The sequence below is a fragment of the Embiotoca jacksoni genome, unplaced genomic scaffold, assembly GCF_022577435.1.
Source record: "Embiotoca jacksoni isolate LCO1_2020_lvr unplaced genomic scaffold, fEmbJac1.0.p SCAF_53, whole genome shotgun sequence".
In the NCBI taxonomy this organism is placed as follows: Eukaryota; Metazoa; Chordata; class Actinopteri; family Embiotocidae; genus Embiotoca; species Embiotoca jacksoni.
In genome coordinates, this window is record NW_027185407.1 from 271,921 (window position 1) to 285,000 (window position 13,080).

Genomic DNA, 13,080 nt, shown 5'->3' on the forward strand with positions numbered 1-13,080 from the left:
TTTGCATGACATGAATGAGATATTTGAATGTGTTGAATATGTGCTGAGACGTGTGATGACCAGAAGCCTCCTCGTCTCCTCGTCTCCTCGTCTCCTTGTTATGTTGAACTCTGACAGAAGATGTACTCACAGCTCTCCAGCTCCAGCGAGCAGGTCTGAGAGTCCAGAGGGAAGCGGCTGAAGTCCATGTTACAGGCCGCCGTCACCGTCACTCTGTTCAATGACAGGTGACACATGTCACTCAAACATTCACTCATGTCACTTTAAACACATGATGATAAAAACCTAATGAAGAGACATTAGACTGTTTCTCCACCTCACATCTGACCGCACACATTACATCTCTCACTGTCTGTCTTCAGTAATCGGTCCAAGCGGTGGAGAGCTGTTCGCTCTTTTTAGAAAAACTTCTTTCCCTCTGAAACTGCAGCTCCAACAGACAGACGGTATTTATGTATTTATGTATTTATGTATCTGAGGATCTGCACGGAGCTGCAGATGTGAAAAAAGAGTGGAAAACGACCACGTTCACCGTCTGTGAACAAACATCCAACAATCTGCAGATAAATATCAAAGAATGTCACGCAGACTTTTAGACATCTGGATGTTATACAGGAAGCTTCTCAGATCGGTGAGGTCAAAGGTCAAAATCTGGACGTTACATATTCAGATTTATTCAGGTTGAAAACGTTACCAGAACATTTCATCATAATATTCTCTGAATAGAACAAAACATTTCCAGCTGGATCTCTCACTTTATGATGAAATTCTGTTTCCTGTTTGTTTACTATTTGCTTGTATTACTAAAATTGTGGAAGTGAAACTGGTTTTCTTTTCCTGCATAAGAGCACCAGTTAATCTCTGAGACTCTTCGTGCTGTAAACGAGCTCTCGGTTTGTTCTGCTGAAAGCAGAAGAGCTCGTTAAAACGCCGTCAGGCTGAAAGACAACGGCTCTAAAAATAATTCAGGAGTTTTCAGATTCAGAGAACAATTTACAAATACAACTTCAAACACTGACAGAAGATGTTTCTGATTCTCCTCATCGCGTCTCCAGCTGCATCCTCAACAATCACAAAAAAACAGCAATCTGAGCAGAAGGACACCGACAGCTCGCTGATTTAACTGCAGCAGAAATATTATATAAAAGTTTGTAATTCAGCACTGATTGAGTTGGTTTAATAAATAAATGTAAAGGAAAGTGAAACCCGACTTGATGAATTGTTTTCTGTTCACTGTAGTTTGTTTAAATCAGTTCAGGAAGCTGCAACATGAAATAAAAAACTCCAGAAAACAGGATGCGGTGAGAATCCTCAGATTCCTACTAATCATGTCCTAATGATCATCATGATTTTACTCTCGTACGTGTTTCAGGTGTCGAGAGAACGACTTCATCTGTGAGAAGTTGTTTAAAGACTTCTGTCTTCACTTGTCTTCTCAGTCAGTGAAGGTTGGACCTGAAAACGGAGATAAAAACGATGTGGAGTGATTTTAACGACGCTCAGAGAATCAACTCCAACTCTCCTCAACTTCCCTGTTTCTGCAGAAGCACCTGTTTTCAGAGACGAAGCTCTGATCCGACGTCGGTACGCTTCATGTTCAGCAGACTGACGCCACCAGAGAACAGCTGGGGGGGCGGTGGAGAGGCGGCGGAGACCAAAACAAGAGCTGAAAGGAGTGTGACTTATGTTCATCAGGTGGATGTGACTCTGAAAGAGTGCTGATGATGTTCTGTGTCTTCTGAATAAATAAATACCTGCTAACAAGTTCAGTCAATGAAAATATCAGCTATTATTTCAGCGCTTATTACTTTAACATGTATTTTAATAGAGATGTGTATGGAGTGTAAACCATTGTAAGATAGTGTGCTGGCAGATTAAATATTGTTCATTTTAGATTTGCATTAAAAATTAATGTTATTTTTCATTTCAGTCATTTCACACATTCATCCAGAGTTTCCAGTTATTTCATTGGATCTATTCTTCTATCTATGTTTCTTCTTCCTTCATCTCTAATCAGCGCTGGTTCCATCCAGATGTTCTCTGCAGTGAGTTCATTAAATCCATCAGGTGTTCCAGGTGTTCCGGTTCTGGACCTCAGAGGTCTTAATGAGTCAATTCAGGCTTAACGAGGGAATCAGTCCTGAAACTTCAAACACAGAAAGGTGACTAACGTTCTGTTTAATATTTGATATGTTTTAGGTTCATAAATTAAAAAGTAGCAGGGACATTTAAAGACACATATAAATGTGTTTTCTGATATTTTGTCTGTTGATTTAAGGGTTTTTCTTTTGGACATTTATTAATGTAACAGAATTATTCATGACTATTCATCTACACGCAGTAGAAACACAGGCAGCTGAACACTTATTGATCTAAAACCCCTTTAATGAGTTCTGTGAGTCCTCGTTATCGGCTGCTGAATTCAGTCCAAGTCCGACAGTAACACTGTGAAACCAGGACAGATGTTCACACTGAAACTGGGACCAGCACGGATGTCCAGGTCAGCAGAGGGGACATCATCAGGAGAGTCAGCAGAGGGGACATCATCAGGAGGGTCAGCAGAGGGGACATCATCAGGAGAGTCAGCAGAGGGGACATCATCAGGAGGGTCAGCAGAGGGGACATCATCAGGAGGGTCAGCAGAGGGGACATCATCAGGAGAGTCAGCAGAGGGGACATCATCAGGAGGGTCAGCAGATGAAACATCATCAGGAGGGTCAGCAGAGGGGACATCATCAGGAGGGTCAGCAGAGGGGACATCATCAGGAGGGTCAGCAGAGGGGACATCATCAGGAGGGTCAGCAGAGGAAACATCATCAGGAGGGTCAGCAGAGGGGACATCATCAGGAGGGTCAGCAGAGGGGACATCATCAGGAGGTCAGCAGAGGGGACATCATCAGGAGGGTCAGCAGAGGGGACATCATCAGGAGGGTCAGCAGAGGGGACATCATCAGGAGGGTCAGCAGAGGGGACATCATCAGGAGAGTCAGCAGAGGGGACATCATCAGGAGGTCAGCAGAGGGGACATCATCAGGAGGGTCAGCAGAGGGGACATCATCAGGAGGGTCAGCAGAGGGGACATCATCAGGAGGGTCAGCAGAGGGGACATCATCAGGAGGGTCAGAGAGGCTCAATGTGGACTTCAAAAGATGGAAAATGTGTGCAACTATTCTTGTTTCTTAAAGTCTCTAAAAGATTAAATTAAGATCGATGGATAACGTTTTGACTCTGAATGTTCTTCATTCAGTTCTTCTTTTCTCTTGTTTTGCTGAAGTGTCTCAGACGGGAGAGAAACACGCTGCTGAGGATCTGATCAGCGGACAGAAACAGTCACTGAGGAGCAATTAGCAGTGAAGAGACAGAAGATCTTTACAGGAGAGTCAAGTTAGAACTTCGTACATGTATTACCTCGACACATGACTCCAGATGAAAGTGAATATTTCTGTATGTCAGTCGTCAGCTCTGATTCTGACATTTGCAGACATGGTTGGAATTGCACAGCGGTGCAGCGGTTAGCATGGTCGCCTCACAGCAAAAAGGTTCTGGGTTTGAATCCCGGCCTTCCTGTGTGAGTCTACAGGTTCTCCATGTGCCTGAGTGGGTTCTCTCGGTTCTCCAGCTTCCTCCCACCATCCAGAAACATGAACCTCAGGTTAACTGGTGGTTCTACAAATGTCCCTGAGGTGTGAATGAGAGCGTGAACAGTTTTTGTTTCCGTCTGTCTCTCTGTGTTGTCCCTGTGATGGACTGACCACCTGTCCAGGTGAACCCTGCCTTCACCCAATGTGAGCTGAGATAGGCTCCGCCCCCCCCCCCCCCACCCATGACCCTGTTCAGGATGAAGCGGGTATAGATAATGGATGGAATTCAAAAAATCTGAACCTTTATTCCTGTTTGCACTTTTGTTTTTTTGTTTATTTTGTGAAAATAATGTAAAATATTGATGTAATTATGTCTAATAGAAGACTTGCATGCAGTACAGAGGATTTTTTTGAAGACACTGAATCACTTAGATTCATTCTGGAGACCAGAACTAAACAGAACCACCTGATCTGCTCTCACACCATCCTGTGGACCGACTACCAGCTGCTTCTGTTTGTTCAGATGAAATCAGCCTGCAGCACGTTGTCCTTCATCTGATCCGTGGAAAACAAGCTGCTCGCTGTGAAGCCATCACGACTCGGTGCCAACACTGTTTTCACTTCACAGTGACGAGAGGTCCATTAAAAGCTGCAGAGACACATGATGATGATGATGCATATCTGACATTAAACAAACTCTCCTTCTATATGTTTCCTCCGTTTCCAGGCAACCAGTGGTTTCCATGGCGTTAAAGTGATGAGAGGAACCATTAACCTGCTTCAGTGACATCATCAGACCCATCGACCACTCGAGGCTCGGTACCACTGCTGGATGTGTGAATGTGTGTCGGAGGTCACCCACCTCAGGCTGTACAGCACGTGTCCGTCGGGGAAGACGCGCAGCATGATGTTGTCCGTGGTGGTGTCGTGGATGAAGGACCTCTTGGAGTGGACGAAGAAGACGTCGGGGACCCAGATCTTCTTCACCAGACGCCCGTCGAACGTCATGCTCTTGTTGGTGCTGCTGGTGAACGAAAGACGCTCGTCCTTCCAGTAGTGCCTCAGGTATAAGGTCATGGTGAAGTCCTGGAGGGGTCATAGGTCATGTAAACGACTGAAGTGGAGAAAACCAACGACTTCATGGAGAAAAAAAATAGTTCTAATCTTCTGTGTTAGTCTTTCAGCGGTTTATTTTCCCTGAAACATCGAGATGTTCGTCTGAACTCCTTCTCCGTCCAACATCCTGCTGCTGCTGTCAGAGATGCTGACGAGGTTCTTTACGTCTCACGCACACAGAAGAACCAACAAGGTCATGTGACAAAGTACAAAGACAGTTAAAGTCAAGAGGTTGGTGGTGATTGGACAAAACAAACCCACGACTCTCACCTGGAAGGTGTTTGAGTCCCTTTACCTACGTAAAAGTACTTATTTAAACCAATCAGCATCAGTCAGTGACGTCATCAACCATCAGTGATGTCATCAACCATCAGTGACGTCATCGTTGGTTTGTGAACGTTATGAATCCTCCAGTTCAGATTCTGTCCGTCACCATCTTTGCTCGTTCGGAGCGGTTTGGAGCAGGAAGTGACCATATTTGGACGAGCTGGGGGAGGAGCCAGAGGTGGATCTGACCGATCTGATTGGAAACCTGACGATACTACGTCCCGCCCACCGATAGCTGTAACCTGACTGCACCACAGGCCTGTCAATCAAACAGACACGCCCCCAAAAACATGTCTTCTTGAATCTTCTTTTCTAATGAATGAGGGATTATTTTCAGATGGACCTCCAGAAAACTAATAAGAAGGAGTGACTTTAGCTAACAACACCGAGATAACTGATGGACACATTTCCAACCTCTTTTCCATCTGATTTATCACCTGGTCGGAGACTCCTGCTCTACAGGATAAAGGCAGGTATATTATAGATGCTGGATCAATGTCTACTTCTACAAACCAAAGTAAATCTATGAAACAAGAAGTTGACTGTAGGTAACAGTAACCTGAGCTGAACGACCAGGAGAATCTGGCTTCTCTGTGAACCATCTAAAACATCATCTGGTGCCAAAATCACTTCCTTTGTTTGTTTTCTCCTTTCGTACAGATTTCAGTTGGTCAACCTGGAAACAAAACCTGATTCCAGCTTCACCAAACTCTAAACTATCAAAACTCTGACAGACCACAGAGGAGTGTTTCAGACAAATTATCGTTCTCCAAGGTAGAAAATTAAATTCACTAACATTTCTTCACTGCAGACTAATTTCACCTTTCATTCTAGAACAAACTATAACTTTAACATTCGAGGCGTCGTTTAAGAAAGCTCGACATGAAATTTGACTCCACACGATCTCGTTCATCTGGTTCTCAGTCGGCGGAAGGTCACCACAATAATTTAAGAACCACGTTTAAGCAGCGGAGCAGCGTCAGTCCTCACATGATGCGTTCAGGGACAGAACTGAGTGTCGGTTTAACTTAAGGTAAACAAAAGTTCAAAGTCCAGCACACAATCACTGTAAACACATAAATAAAATAAAATAAATACAATTCATTCACTTCTACAATAAACAAACTGACTAACAGGTGCATGTGTGTTTATATTGTCTATGAATATGTACTTATATTATTATCATAATAAAATGAGAGAAAAAACATCCTCTTCTTTTTCCTCCTTCCTGTTCTAATCACCACTTTAAATCATCTCTGACTTTTATCTGTGTAGAAGAAGAGATGTTTGGTTACCATGTCGACTTCAGAGATGCTGTCCAAGCTCTCCACCTGGACGTCCACCCCGACCGGGATCGCAGGACCTGCCGAGACATAACATCATCAACATCACCATCGGTAGTACACCAACTAGTACACTCACTGGTACACTCACTGATACACTCACTAGTACACTCACTGATACACTCACTAGTAAACCAACTAGTAAACCGTCCAGTACACTCACTAGTACACCAAATAGTACTCACTAGTACACCAAATAGTACACTCACAAGTACACCAACTAGTACACTCACTAGTACACTCACTAGTAAACCAAATAGTACACCAAATAGTACACTCACTAGTACACCAAACAGTACACTCACAAGTACACCAACTAGTACACTCACTAGTACACCAACTGGTACACCAACTTAAATATGTGGAAGGAAGACTTTAAAAGAATGTGTCTAATGAATTGGATTCTGATGGAACATAAATGTGTTGCCATGACGACAGACGATGCTCCAGATTGTAAAAGGTGGATGATTCACACACGTTGAACCCGACATACAATCACACATTTAGGATGTGACATCTCCCCATAGAACATTATCATGTAACAGTGAATAATTATATATATAATGACATATATAATGATATAAAACGTCATCACTTTCTCATTCTAACCCGTTTGACCACAAAAATCAGATCAGTTAATCCTTTAATACAAATAAATGAAAGTTTGAGGAAGTTCTCTGAAGGTGTTTCTGAAATATAAAGTTCATAAAAACAGGCCAACGTGAGGTCACAGTAACCTCTGACCTTTAACCCCCATCATCTCATCAGTTCCTCTTCGGGACGAAGTAAACATTTGTGCCAAATTTAACAAAAATAGAAATCCCTGGAGGTGTTTCTGAGATGTGTCCATGAACAAAGGAAACATAGCAAACAATAACATGAATATTAATATTTGGGTAAAAAAGTGAAGAAATAGTTAAGAATTATATTTTTTATGTTCAACTGCAGTTCTTTAATATTTTATTAATTTAAATACACTTAGTATTTTATAAGCATCTAAAGTACAAACTGTGTATTATGAGGAATATAACGTGCAGTAAACAGCCTCAGAAATCTGAATACATTTATTATTATATTTTATATAAAAGCTACATATACAGTGGGTACGGAAAGTATTCAGACCCCTTTAAATTTTTCACTCTTTGTTTCATTGCAGCCATTTGCTAAAATCAAAAAAGTTCATTTTATTTCTCATTAATGTACACTCAGCACCCCATGTTGACAGAAAAAAACAGAAATGTAGAAATTTGTGCAAATGTATTAAAAAAGAAAAACTGAAATATCACATGGTCATAAGTATTCAGACCCTTTGCTGTGACTCATATTTAACTCACATGCTGTCCATTTCTTCTGATCCTCCTTGAGATGGTTCTACTCCTTCATTGGAGTCCAGCTGTGTTTAATTAAACTGATTGGACTTGATTAGGAAAGGCACACACCTGTCTATATAAGACCTTACAGCTCACAGTGCATGTCAGAGCAAATGAGAATCATGAGGTCGAAGGAACTGTCCAAGGAGCTCAGAGACAGAATTGTGGCAAGGCACAGATCTGGCCAAGGTTACAAAATAATTTCTGCAGCACTCAAGGTTCCTAAGAGCACAGTGGCCTCCATAATCCTTAAATGGAAGAAGTTTGGGACGACCAGAACTCTTCCTAGACCTGGCCGTCCAGCCAAACTGAGCAATCGTGGGAGAAGAGCCTTGGTGAGAGAGGTAAAGAAGAACCCAAAGATCACTGTGGCTGAGCTCCAGAGATGCAGTAGGGAGATGGGAGAAAGTTCCACAAAGTCAACTATCACTGCAGCCCTCCACCAGTCAGGGCTTTATGGCAGAGTGGCCCGACGGAAGCCTCTCCTCAGTGCAAGACATATGAAAGCCCACATAGAGTTTGCCAAAAAACACATGAAGGACTCCCAGACTATGAGAAATAAGATTCTCTGGTCTGATGAGACCAAGATTGAACTTTTTGGCGTTAATTCTAAGCGGTATGTGTGGAGAAAACCAGGCACTGCTCATCACCTGCCCAATACAATCCCAACAGTGAAACATGGTGGTGGCAGCATCATGCTATGGGGGTGTTTTTCAGCTGCAGGGACAGGACGACCGGTTGCAATTGAAGGAAAGATGAATGCGGCCAAGTACAGAGATATCCTGGAAGAAAACCTCTTCCAGAGTGCTCTGGACCTCAGACTGGGCCGAAGGTTCACCTTCCAACAAGACAATGACCCTAAGCACACAGCTAAAATAACAAAGGAGTGGCTTCGGAACAACTCTGCGACCATTCTTGACTGGCCCGGCCAGAGCCCTGACCTAAACCCAATTGAGCATCTCTGGAGAGACCTGGAAATGGCTGTCCACCAACGTTCACCATCCAACCTGACGGAACTGGAGAAGATCTGCAAGGAAGAATGGCAGAGGATCCCCAAATCCAGGTGTGAGAAGCTTGTTGCATCATTCCCAAGAAGACTCATGGCTGTACGAGCTCAAAAGGGTGCTTCTACTCAATACTGAGCAAAGGGTCTGAATACTTATGACCATGTGATATTTCAGTTTTTCTTTTTTAATAAATTTGCACAAATTTCTACATTTCTGTTTTTTTCTGTCAAGATGGGGTGCTGAGTGTACATTAATGAGAAATAAAATGAACTTTTTTGATTTTAGCAAATGGCTGCAATGAAACAAAGAGTGAAAAATGTAAAGGGGTCTGAATACTTTCCGTACCCACTGTACATGTTTTTACTTCTTATAGATTAATTTCCTCTGAACAGGATGTTGATCGGTTGATACAAACTGATTCCTCTGCTCGATAAAGTTGTTTTTAGTTCAAATGTGACTCGAACAAGTCAGTAAATTTCTGCTTTTCTGTGTATTTCTGAGTTTCGGGACCCAAATACAGCGAACGGGATTTAAATTTGAAAAGAGCATTAGTGACATGACACCAATTTGATTTCGTTCCATGTGAACTCGGCGTGACATTTGACCCACTTTCTTGGTGTGATTTAACTTGTGTGGATCCAGGGATTGGCAGCTGTCTCATGTAAGCAGAGTACAAATGAGGGTTCACGACACATTACGCAAGAAGAAACCCCAAAAAAGGATCTGAATTCTCTTCATGGATTATTTCACTGAATAAAGAGATTTCTTTCAAATCTAACAGCTTGTATTTTCCAGGGAAATGTTTGCACAGCGAGGCCACTGGGATTTCTGTTGTTGCTCCGTTGTGTTTGTACAGATCTGTAAATGTAAGAGGCTCCAATCTGCAGCTGCTGCTGGCCATAAGGGGGCGCTAGGGAGCCGATGTATCAATTTTAATAGTTACTTAATTGAACTATGTGTGTGTTTAAAATGTGCATTATCTTGTAATATAAAGTTAAATCATTATGTTCCTGTTCGTCCCCTCGTCTTTCTAAATGTCTCCAGCGGGACACAAACATCCTCCTAAATTCAGCCAATTAGCGTCCTCCAATCTTTGGTCTGAAGAGTGGACATATCTTGAGAGTTTGACCCAGATGGACCCGACACCAGCATTAGACCACAGGATCCTAAAACAGGGAACTGTGTGACCGAGAGGCCGTCGAGCTGCATGCAGCCGTGTGAAACTTTTACAGGAGTTATGAAACATTAATCTGAGCAGATTAACAAACATGTTTTAACATTGTGCCTCACAGCTCCTTATTGAGCAGATTTCAGTCAATACAATAAAACAAACCTATTCCCTTGATCCCATTACTCAAGTAAAAGCATGAAAGTATTATCTGCAAAATGTACTGCAAGTATTAAAAGTAAAAGTAAAAGTACACACTATCTTTGCTTCTGGATTCATATCACTGCTGCATTAATGCACATTTTACTGCTGTTGATATTTAAGGTTGTTTTAACTACTTCATGTCCAGGAATGCATCATATTTCATAAGATCATCACATGTTTGAGTAGTTTCTGTTCTGAAAAGACAACCAGAGCTCAGAAAAACATTTTCCAACAAATCCAGGAGGTTTTAAAACAGTTTATTTAGTTTTAAATTGAATCCTTCAGTTTATCATAAAAATTTAAATTCAAAATCACTAAGTAGTAACAAATTCAATATTTGCCTCAGGTTTAGTCCAGTAAATATATAAAAGTGCATCAAATGGAAACACTGAAGTACAGTACAAATACTTCCTATTTGTAGTATTTTGTAAGTATAGTACTTGAGCGCCAGCACTGCATCTCGAACACGCTACCAAAATAATATCTGTTAACGAGCTCTGTCGTGACCTCTGACCTCTACATAAGGATAACAGCATTACATGTGACCCACTCTCGCATATCTTCAACATGTTTAATAGTGAGGATGAAGAGGAGGAAGAGTTACAAAATCACTTTGCATCACTATAGAGTGTAATCCAGAGAGATTAGCACAGACGCTAAATGCTAGATTAGAGCCACTAGAGATTATTCTTCACTTAATGGAACAATGAAATCCAAAGTTCTTCTCACATCAGGCAGAAACAGACTTCAGCTTGACCTCTGACCTCGTCATTGGTGCAGTGAGCTGCGAGCTGAGCGGGTCGGAGGGTCCGTAGCAGAACTCTGACATACAAAGAAACTAATGGAGCTTCTGTCTGATACAGAAACATCATTTAAACCGGGTCCACCTCTGAAAACCCGTCAGAGCAAAGAAGGAGGTTCAGGTTCACCTCCATCGCTTTGAAACACAGAAGCTGATGTTTCCTTCGGTGAGCAGGTCATCACTTCTTCACCTCAACCCACCGCTCGGCACTTTAGTGGAGCTGCCGACTGAAAGAGGAGTGACCTTTCTGTGACCTTTTTATTTCTGGTCTATGGAGGCGTTTTGGAGCCAACCTCTAGTGGCACTCGGTGGTATTGCAGCTGGAAGAACCAACCCGACCCGCTCTGTTTGATCTGCAGGTCCTGTCAGGACCGTTAACACTGAGCTGATCTGCAGGTCCTGTCAGGACCGTCAACACCGAGCTGATCTGCAGGTCCTGTCAGGACCGTCAACACCGAGCAGCACCAGGAAGCAGCACAGACTCTCTGTTTTCTGGTCCGTCTGAGATCATGTTTTTCTTGTGTTCCTCTACTTACTTGCTGCTCATGCTTTTAAACGGACACTCTGTGTTCTAAACGCTGACTCGTCCATTTGGCGAAAAGTTGCTGCCTTCGCAAGCATCATTCGTGCAACGCTGTCAAATAAAATCAAAATTAATTGTTCAGCTGCAGGTGAAGCTGAGGATGTTTCACAGCTGAACTGATTCATATTTAACTTGTAGAATATTATAAATACAAATTAAAGTTATGAGACAGGCAGATGGTTTCTGGTGTACAAACAGAAGCTCTTTAACAGACCGTCTGTCTGTCTGTCTGTCTGTCTGTCTGTCTGTCTGTCTGTCTGTCTGTCTGTCCGTCTGTCTGTCTGTCTGTCTGTCCGTCCGTCCGTCCGTCCGTCCGTCCGTCCGTCCGTCTGTCTGTCTGTCTGTGGTTCAGAAGAATAAGACATGAGCTGCAAATGGTGACAGTTTCAACTTTAATGATGGAGTTCATCCTGCTGTTCTTCTTCTAACATATTTTAGTCGATCACACGTTACCAACAGAATATAATAAAATGGATTTATGAGCCGTGATCATGATGCACATCTGTAAACATCAGGACGTCTCTTCACTCCATTAGTTGCACTTTTTCAGACAGTTTTGGGGCCACTTGTCTGAATGGTCTCTTCAGTTGGGTTAACAGCTGTTTGATGGCATAACAGATTGGTGCTAATCTGAACTGTAAACAGGAGGCAGCACTGCCAGTTTAATCTGCTGGAGCGAGGCTAGGCTAGGCTAACGCTGAGCTAGCCAGCGTCTCCAGATGGTCTCCGGGTGCAGACGACCCATCAAGCAGCGCTTACAGCTTTTGCTCCAAAAACAGGAAGCAGAACTGCCGTGATGCTGGCGGCGCTCCGGGTTCACGGCGACCCGAGGACGGCGTGGAGCTCCGGGTTCACGGCGACCCGAGCTCTGAAACGTTTCATCATCTGTTCTCGTGTGAAATCATTTAGCATCTGAGAGACAGCGTTTAATCTGATGTAAAATAACAAGTGGAGGAATTCTCTAGTTTACATTGATGCAGCGAGCGTCCGACAATCTTCTAATTGAATCTCCACAGTTTTCACATCAAACAATGGCAGCAGCAGAAATCACAGCCTGATGTTCAGGAGAAGTTCAAGAGAATCTAAGAATGATAACATGCATGTCAGTGATGCATCAGTGGCTCTTTAACCTCTTTATCAAATTCAAAGATGAAATCTCTGACCGACAGATCAGACTGTAATAATGACGCATAAAATATAGAGCAACCATCTTAATGAAATATTCTGCAGCCAGTAAATGAGAAGAGGTTATTTAATGAGGTCAACGTAGGAAAGCTGTAAAGCAGTCTGAATATTTAGTGTTTATTGTCTCCGAGTTCATTAAATCTCCATGTTGATGAATGTGCTGCATGACGTGTTTCACTTCATCCCACCTCACATTAAAAAATGCAATCACATGACCTCCAAATAAAAAGGAACGACAACATGAATAAGTTTGATTAGAATTACTGCATTAAGCTCAATTTAAAACTCAGCACTTCCTGTGTCTGTTTCAAAATAAAACCCTCTAGTGGACAGAAACCCTTCATTTCTTATCAAGGCTTTTATTCTGAAACATTTCCTTGATGGAAAAACTTTA

The 13,080-nt window shown here is 42.5% G+C and overlaps 1 protein-coding gene across 1 annotated transcript in view; it reads right to left on the reverse strand.

The window, feature by feature from the left end:
* The window catches only part of gabrr2a (gamma-aminobutyric acid type A receptor subunit rho2a), a 37,357-nt gene that overhangs the window by 13,332 nt on the left and 10,945 nt on the right, over positions 1-13,080 (reverse strand). The window contains 3 exon segments of the mRNA XM_069172466.1: positions 131-213; positions 4,444-4,667; positions 6,320-6,387. Of these exon segments, the coding sequence (XP_069028567.1) occupies positions 131-213; positions 4,444-4,667; positions 6,320-6,387 (375 nt within the window).